Below are 8,755 nucleotides of genomic sequence, written 5' to 3' on the forward strand. Positions count from 1 at the left end.
AACTAGTTTGATACTTAGATTGAAGAACCATAATTCTCATTCTTTATTTCAGAATTCTTGAGTCTACATGCCTGCTTTCCCTACCGAGCTGTGGCTGATGTCTAGATTAGGAAAGCTTTGTCAGAGCTGTGTTTGAAGGCATTGGTGATGTTTGCTGACAGAGGTGAGTACAGGTCACATAGTGTCCCATGGTGGCAGATCTGAAGCTCATCTACATGTCTTGGTGGAATGGCTGGTCTTGTGCAGGGAAGTTCGCTTCTTTGGGAAGCTTGGTGTTTCCGACCTGTGCTTCTGTGGTCAGGGTCACAGGGCCAGTGGTACCCAGAAAAAGTGTCTGGTCATCTCCAGACTGCCACAATCATACATGGAATGCTAGTGTGTTTACACATATGTGGGTCTTAAAGATTAATAACCTACTGATTCCATTGCACAGCCCTAGTCCCTGCATCTCCTCTAAGAATGCAGGGTGTTTTGCCTTTAATAGCTGAAGTGGAAGTGAGTTTCAATACTTAGTGTGAGTCAGCCATGACCTTAACTCACAGAGGTTGAGAGCAGGGAAGTTTTCAAGTGCTCAGTACTGCGACCTACTAAAAGTGAGAATCAGCACACAGACTTCCCCACTGGAAACAGTTCAGACCATCCCCCAGGCCCCACTCTAGGTGCCTTTGTGTTAGAGCTTGAGCTTTTCAAGCTAAGGTACTGCCTTCCTGAGACGTGGCAGAGTGCTTGGTTCATGAGCATGGAACCCCAGATCCCATCCTCAGCACTACAGACAGTGGATGTGATGACATTCGCTTGCATGCCTAACACTCAGGACGTGGGGCAGGAGAATCAGGAGTTCAAGGTCACTGCTGGCTATATACTGAGTTCAGTGCCAGTCTAGGATACATGAGACCCTGTCTCCCCCCCCCCCACTTCCCCCCAAAAAGCCAGTTGTGAGTTCGAGGCCAGACTGGTCTACAAAAGCTAGTTCCAGGACAGTTAGAGCTGTTACACACCAAAAACCTGTCTTAAAAAAACAAAAAGTAGCTACTTACATATTCATATATTCATTTTTAAGGGTTGAGAAGAAGATGTCCTAACAAAGTAATGTATTTTTAAATCATTTATGACTTGAGACACTTTGGGATAAATCTTGGTGCCTTTTTCTTCTTACTCCGTGCTGTGTGCTTCTGCTTTTCTTCCCCCCCCCCCCCCCGCCAGGCAGGGTTTCTCTGTAGCTTTGGAGCCTGTCTTAGAACTCACGCTGAAGATCAGGCTGGCCTCAAACTCACAGAGATCTGCCTGCTTCTGCCTCCTGAGTACTGGGATTAAAGGCATGCGCCACCATCACCTGACTTCATTTATTGCTTTGCTAATAACTGGTCTATTGGCTTCAGTTTTTCTGAGTCGAGTGGTGCTTTGTGTTTTGCATTTGTAGTAAAACCCAAGGCCTCACACCTGCTAGGTAAGAGCTCTACCAGTGAGCCACACCCCCCAGGCCAAATAAGAGACGCGTTGCATTTTAGAAGTAAGGGAGAGGGGCACTGCTGGAGTTGGAGGTGGAGAGGAAAGGTTGTATACAACCAAAATGCATTGTACTCATGTAGGAGAGTTTATTGCTTTACTTAGACATTTTTGCAGTGCCCAGGATGGAACAGAGAGCTCATGTTAGGTAAGCTCTCTGCCACTGAGCTACACCTCCAGCCTAACTTGTAGATTTCCAGGAAATACTAAGGATAATGGGGAGAAAGACAGGTTATAGATTTTCAGGATGTTTATTTAAGTACACTTGACCACGTGTGATACTTGTGAAACACAGAGGATTTATTTCTCATAATAATGAAGAAATGGGGTAGTTAGCCTGATTTGTCTTCAGGCATCTTCCTTTTTTAGTTTTCTAAAGTGGTGATTCTGATGAGATATTTGATGTTCCTATCTCTTCAAATGCAGTATTTCCAGAAGCACTCCGAGACAGTCCCGTGTTGTTTATGTTGTTTCCTGGTTCTTGCCAAAAGACGACTCAGTACAGTGTTAGAATCTTGTCCAGAGAAAGCCTGAAACCCAAAGTCCAGAACAATAAGTAACCCTCATGGGGGCTCCTCGGAGCGTCTCTCTCTCTCTCTCTCTCTCTCTCTCTCTCTCTCTCTCTCTCTCTCTCTCTCTCTCTTTCTCTTTCTCTCTCTTTCTCTCTTTCTTCTTAACCTTGTGGTTGCTAGAGTTCCCCTATCCTCTCAGTTACAGAGATTTGCATTGGTATGGATCTTGATTTATTGATACAAATTTAAAGTCAATTTTGTTATATGTATATTGCTCCTCTTAATCAAGGTACTGTGTTTGTGTAGCTCATTTAAAATGTAGTGTATAATTAAGAAATACAGGTTAATAGATAATCATCTATAATAGTCAAGCTCGTAGTCAGGTTTTCTAGATATATAGAGATATATTTCAGTTATATAGAGAATCTCATCAAACCTTTTAAAGACCTATGGAATATGGAATTTAAAATGTTTTAAGAACTAAAGATTTTTCATGACAATGAGACACATCTGCTCCTGACAGCACCAGTCTACTTTAAGAGGATAACGGGTATCAAAGAGGCTCCTTATGGAGTTTATCAGCCATTTGGGCAAGAAACTGCTCTTGCCTGGTCTGCTTGATGGTATGCTGTATGAACTGGACATGCAGGACCCACAGAAAAATGACTGCTGAAGCTGCTTAAAGAAGGTGAGACCGTCCTTTGGGGTTCCTGCTTTGTGAAAGAATCTGCCAGACATTCTGCAGGACACAGAAGAAAGTGACTAACAAACTGCCAATATAGGCAGAACTGTTTTTTTTTTTCCTTTTTTTTTTTTTTTTTTTTTTGGTTTTTTGAGACAGGGTTTCTCTGCAGAACTGTTTTTGAAATTTCCTGCTTCATGGAAAAGTCTGAAGATGGCTTCAGTAGGCTAAAGATGGATGCTCCAATGATACATAAGAACTCTGGGTGACTGTCCAGGCAGTAAGAGGTCTCTGTCAATTCTAGAGTTTTGGAACTTGCTTACAATGCATTTCCTGTTTACTTAGGTAGTATTATATCCTTCTGGAGTCTTTAATGGAGTTGAAGACCATATAGTTATAGCTTTCTTTAGTTACGATAAAAAATAAAGTAGATACAAATATTGTAACTAATTCTTGCTTGATACCTATTGTGTTAAATGTAATTTTACTATGTTAAAAGTTAAAACCTTCCTTTTTATTTAGACAAAAGGGGGGGGGATAATGTGAGAAGTCCTTCTGTATATGTGTTGCTTTTATTGGTTAATGAATAAAGAAGCTGCTTTGGCCTATGATAGGGCAGAGTAGAGTTAGGCAGGAAAACTAAATTGACTGCTGGGAGAAAGAAGGCGGAGTCAGGGAGACACCATGTAGACACTGGAGCAGACAGACACGGGTAAGCCATAGCCACATGGTGATACACAGATTAATAGATATGGGTTAATTTAAGATGTAAGAGTTAGCCAGTAGAGCTAATAGGCTAAACAATCATTTAATTAATACAGTCTCTGCATGATTATTTCCAGTCTGGATGGCTGGGAAGCAAATGAGCAGCCTCTGCCAATACTCAGTGACCATTCTGTGTTGGCTTCTGTCGGTAATTAGTTCTGGATTCTTAACCTTCATTGTCACATAGATCTTACCTGTTAAAACTGGCTTGTTTTAAAGGTTGAGCCATGCCATAGTTTTCTTTTTATTCTAGAATAAAGTGGGCACACCCTACATATATGGTTTTAGGCCTTAGGAATAATCCTTGTACTAGATTGTTTCATGTCAGCTTGACACAAGCTAGAGCCATCAGTTAGGAGGGAGCCTCAATTGAGAAGATGCCTCCATAAGCTCTAGCTGTAGACAGCCTGTGGGGCATTTTCTTAATTAGCGATTGGTGGGGAAGGACCCAGCCCATTATGGGTGATGCCAGCCCTGGGCTGGTAGTCCTGGGTTCTATAAGAGAACAGGCTGAGCAAGACATGAGTTCAAACCAGCAAGCAGCTCCCCTCCATGACCTCTGCATCACCTCCTGCCTCCAGGCTCCTGCCCTGTGTGAGTTCCTGCCCTAACTTCCTTCAGTGGTGAACAGTGCTGTGAAAGTGTGAGCCAAATCAACCAGTTCCTCCCCAGGTTGCTTCTTTGGTCGTGGAGTTTGATCACAGCAATAGTAACCCTAACTGGACTGGCTTCTGTTTAGAAGCACGCAAACATCTGAGTGAAGACTTCGCTAATGGTCACAGAAGCTGTGCCTGTCCCCTAGGGGCTTCAGGTGCTGCTCACTGTCTCTGGGATCTCATGTCAGGGTGGTTGCTGCCAGAACGCTGTTGGCTATTACAACAGTAGAGGTGTCTCTGGTCCAGGTCCATGAATGCTGATGTCATGATTTCTCGGGAGACATTTACATAGTCATAAACACTGACTGTCAGAGCAGAAGGCAGGGTCCCTGGAGAGACCCCTTGGAGAGCACACAGCGGTCCCCACTCACTCCACACCATCTGTGTGTGCCCTGTCACTCACCACGCCCCAGCCTTTGCACCACATCCTCATTCCATTCCCTTCCCATGGTGCCTGTGGTGCCCCACACTGATGGCTTATCGGTCCCTGCAGGTCTCCTAAATTGACGTTTGACTAGTAGGTGCTATCCTAGTTATGCTGCTGCTGGGGCCACGTGGCATGGCAGTGGATGGCAAATGCATCAGGGGCCTTACCTGCTGCTCCTTTTCCTTACATGCCACTGTCATTCACCTGGAACAGGTACTTGTTAAGTCCGTGTTAAAGTCATATAGTCTATGAAACAGTTTAGAAAAATAACATTTTGGAGGAACACTGGGCCGATCACTTTAAGATGTGATTTCTACCAAGAACACTCTTAGGTCATGAATTAAGGATTCTGTAAAATTGGTTATGAGAACTTAAGCCTTTCTTCCTCAAAAACCAGAGTTTCTTACCTTTCTCAAGCTTCCCCTTGGGGTGGGAGTATCATCATTGGGATCTGGAAAACAGTTTGAGTTTCTCTTTTTAAAGCAAATACGCACTGCGCAGACAAGCTGGCCTCACAGAGACCCACCTGTGGCGTTTGCCACCACACTCAACAGTCATGCTTATTTTAAAACCTACAGAATCTAAGATTCCAGGGCTGGGGAGGTGACCCATAGTGCACTAGGTGCACAGGCTTGAGGACCAGAGTTCAGGTCCCCAGAACCCATAGAACAGCTGGGTGAGCATGGAGGCTGCCTTAATCCCTTAAACACTGGGAGGTAAAGACAGGGTCCTTGAGACAGACTGGCTAGCTAACACAGAAGAGCTAGGGAAAACACCCAGCTCTGCCCCCCACTACCCTCACATGGGCCCACACAATACATGCACACCACACATGGAAAGAAGAAAAAATAAAACATCTCTAAATTATGTGTAGTTTCCAGTCCTGTCCATGCTGAGGCAATGTGAACTTGAACGCAGGCAAGGATTCTGACCTCAGCACTTTGTTTTTCTCATTATCCATTCCTAGTTTGTCAGAAACACAGTTGGCCTGCCTGTCAGAGTGTCTCCTTAAAGACGCTCCGTATTGTGCCCAGGCGTTCTGAGCACTGGATCGGCGTGTGAAGAAAACGGTCGAATCAGTCATCGTTTCCATCAGGCCGCGTTTGTTGAATGGGGTCTTAGGCTGTCTGCAGACTCATGGGCTCACAAGTGTGAGTCACCATGTCTGGCCTTACTCATCACTCTGGCCTGCTAAGCATTTTACTTGCTTTTTTTTTTTTTTGCATTGATTCTTCAAAGTCACCCCAAGAAGTCAACTTTTTTTTTTTTTTTTTTTGCTGTTGTTGATTTAGTTTGGGACATATATATATATATATATATATATATATATATATATATATCATATTATGTGGCCTAGACTTGTCTCCAACTTTCAATCCTGCCTCATCCCCTAAGTGCTGAGATTACAGGTGTGTGTGCACCCTCGTGCCTGGTATAGACTGTCCTTACCATTCCTGGGTACAGATACAGATACAGAGAGATTAAATTGTTTGTAAAGATGGTAGTAAGTGGGACACAAAGATTTACAGTTGGTCTCGGTGGCACTTAAACAGTCCACATGAAAAGAGTTCTGCCCATCCTGGGGAGCCTGGGCTTGCAGGCACTTGCTGAAGCTGGAGGGGTGGACAGAGGACAGTGGACAAATGATGGAGGATGACTAAGAAGGGTTTTAGGAAATTTCATATAGTTAGCTTTGTAGAGCTTCCTCTGATAGCTAGAATAGAAGGCAACTATTCTAGCTATGGAATCCACCCACAAGCCCAAGAATGCCTTTACCTGCTTCGCTGAGGCCTCCACCTGCCTCTGTGCCCACTGTCTGTCGGAGTGTCTGCAGGAGGGCAACCCTCTCCAGCTCTTCCAGAGCCAGCCGAGCATCTTCTTCAAGCACTGTGGGGTAAAGACAGACAAGTAGCCCACCCTGGCCTTCACATGGCCATCTCCGTTCCCTGTCTTTGGTGAGTACCAGGACGGGGAGGAGGATACCGGAACTCCAAGTGAGGAATCGGTGATCTGTCTCAGTGGCATTTAGCAGAAATAAAGGTGCTACACAAGCCAGCGGGAGTCCAAAAGTGAGGAACATGTGGGCCACCCATCCCTGCCATTGTGGCCACCCTACCACCTGCAGGAGGGGACCCCAATACCAGTTTGGCTCAGGAAGTCTGATTGGGCTCATCATCTCCATTTATCCCCTTCCTTCTGAGGTCTATGAGTGGGAGACAGAAAAGGAGGGTGGCACCTCCACTGCACCTCGCAGCGGGGATTCACCTGAGGCTTCAGATGCTGCATTGTGACTTCTATGTGAGGTGTGACTGACACCCAGCGTGTATATAAGTGCAGGAAACGTGGTACACACATGTAAGGGATGCATGGCAAGTATCCTTGGCGTGTGTGGGGTGTGTGGGGTGAGGGCAAGTGCATGCAACACGTGTGGCAGATGGGTGTGAGGAGTGAGAGCAAGTATGAGGTGTGTGCTTTCTGCACAGGGTGTGTGGCAAATGTGCTGGTTGTGTGTGCTAAGTGCGTGCAAGATGTATGTGACCAGTAGAGGCTGGCACTGGGACATGTCTTGGGCAGGTGCCAGCATGTTGAGCTGCTCTGGGAGTCTGACCGGAAAGCCACACATGACACTGGATGCTGCAGGCTGACGTCATCTGCAACCTTGATGGGAAGACAGCGAAAAAGCATTCTAACGGCAGCCAGGTGCACTCACGGTACTCCTTGGGAAAGCCAACGGTCACCTTCAGACTCTGATAATGGGCAAATGTCTGTGCTGCAGGGCATTTGCGGAGGGGGGCGAACCCAAGGGAGCGTTCTGGCAAAAACCGCTAAACTGTCACCTGTTGGGACGTGAGCAAGAGGCTGCCCTCACGTTTGAAGCGCCGTCAGCACCTGAACATCCTGATGTCTTTTTGCGGTGTGTGCCGGCCCTTTTAAGACAGCAGAATTGGATCCTGCCTGGTTTTGACCAACAGGCTAAGTGCCAGTGTGGGTTCAGTGACGCCAGCAGATGATTGGCAGATGTGAGCGATGCTCAAAAACGATGAGAATGCTGGCGGGAGAGCGGCGCAGACGAGGAAGTGTAACGGCAGTGGCTTGGAAGAGAAACCACTTAAGAAAGTGTCTGAAAGTACCCAAAAGCAGCGAGCTGGCCCCATGGAGGACGGTGTTACCACCAAGCCTTCCCACATACTAGAGAACAAGCTCCTTTGAGTCCTCTGACCACCATGGTGTATGCATGCACACACAATGAGCATAAAGGAAATTGCTTTGAGTAGCCAAACTAAGTATTAAATCCAGTTAAATATTTATGGAATATAATACACAACCTAATGCCAAATTAAGAGGTTGTGGTAAAATTTCTAATTTTTTTTTTTTTAGTTTAACTTGGACTTAAGTAGAACATTAAGTCAAAAAGAAAACATAAACATGCTTGGCTGCCTATGAGGTCCCCGGCTTCAGCAGCCACTATGCTTAAGTCATTTTTTTTCATACAACACGGATTATCGCTCTCTAATTCTCATGACAGACTAAGGACCCTATTAATCTGAAGCTAGAGAAACCACTCCTTCCCTCAACCGGTCCTCTCAAAATTGAAGGTAATGTTCTAAACTCAGTCCAATTTATAGAAACAAAAGCTGACCACTACGAAAGTTTGAGTTACATTTGTGACATGAAATAAGCAATGCTACCTGCCTGTGTTTAGAGACCATACCCATTGCTAGATCTAAGACACACAGTAAGAGTCCCCTGGTTCTCTCTTCAAAGCATCGCTACGCTTACAGAAGAGCCCTTTTAGCCGGAATCCCTTTCCTCCTCCTGAGTGCCACCTAGAACTGATAAACACAGTCGCCTCACCTGGATGCTGAGGAGCCTTCTCCCCGGTGTCAGGGACTGGAAGGGACAGGAGTGGGTTCAGGAGTCCCACGAAGAGCAGGCAGCAGAAGGCCAGTCTATCCATGACGATGGAGAGAAGTCCTGCCGGGCTTCTGCTCAGGAGAACTTCCGACTCTCCTTGTTGAGGGATTGCCCGTTTTATCTATCATCCTGTGACCTCAGATGTCCCCTCCAAAAAAATAAAATGAATTTATTGGCTAGGGAGGCTAAAAGGCAATCAATTTGCATTGATGTAATTTTTCAAAGTAGCAATTCATAGACAATAAATTTACTGGCTTGTGGACTGGTGTACAAAGTGGGCATTCTGGAAGCC

The 8,755-nt window shown here is 45.5% G+C and overlaps 2 protein-coding genes across 2 annotated transcripts in view; one reads left to right on the forward strand and one right to left on the reverse strand.

Moving 5' to 3' along the window:
• Window positions 1-2,578, forward strand: part of Per3 (period circadian regulator 3) — a 51,425-nt gene extending 48,847 nt beyond the window's left edge. Inside the window, exon 20 of the mRNA XM_038334133.2 lies at window positions 53-2,578. Within this exon, the coding sequence (XP_038190061.1) occupies window positions 53-61 (9 nt within the window). The 3' untranslated portion in view covers window positions 62-2,578. The remainder of the gene's footprint in view (window positions 1-52) is intronic.
• Uts2 (urotensin 2) lies at window positions 1,839-8,535 on the reverse strand. The gene is made up of 4 exons (XM_038334139.1): window positions 8,404-8,535; window positions 6,325-6,435; window positions 4,956-4,999; window positions 1,839-2,036 (listed from the first exon to the last, which is right to left on the reverse strand). The coding sequence occupies exons 1-4, from the start codon at window positions 8,504-8,506 to the stop codon at window positions 1,923-1,925; spliced, it is 372 nt and encodes a 123-aa protein (XP_038190067.1). The 5' UTR covers window positions 8,507-8,535; the 3' UTR covers window positions 1,839-1,922.
• Window positions 8,536-8,755: the final 220 nt, after the last annotated feature.

This window comes from Arvicola amphibius, chromosome 6, assembly GCF_903992535.2.
Source record: "Arvicola amphibius chromosome 6, mArvAmp1.2, whole genome shotgun sequence".
Taxonomy (NCBI): Eukaryota; Metazoa; Chordata; class Mammalia; order Rodentia; family Cricetidae; genus Arvicola; species Arvicola amphibius.

Excerpts from the sequence above, each read along its gene's own strand:
- Uts2 (XM_038334139.1), bottom strand. The coding sequence starts at position 8,506 with ATGGATAGACTGGCCTTCTGCTGCCTGCTCTTCGTGGGACTCCTGAAC. Across the intron at positions 6,436-8,403 it reads GAAGGCTCCTCAGCATCCAG|TGCTTGAAGAAGATGCTCGG; the intron begins GTGAGGCGACTG and ends TTTACCCCACAG. Across the intron at positions 2,037-4,955 it reads CAAGGGGAAGCTTGAGAAAG|GCTTTCTCTGGACAAGATTC; the intron begins GTAAGAAACTCT and ends TTTGGGTTTCAG.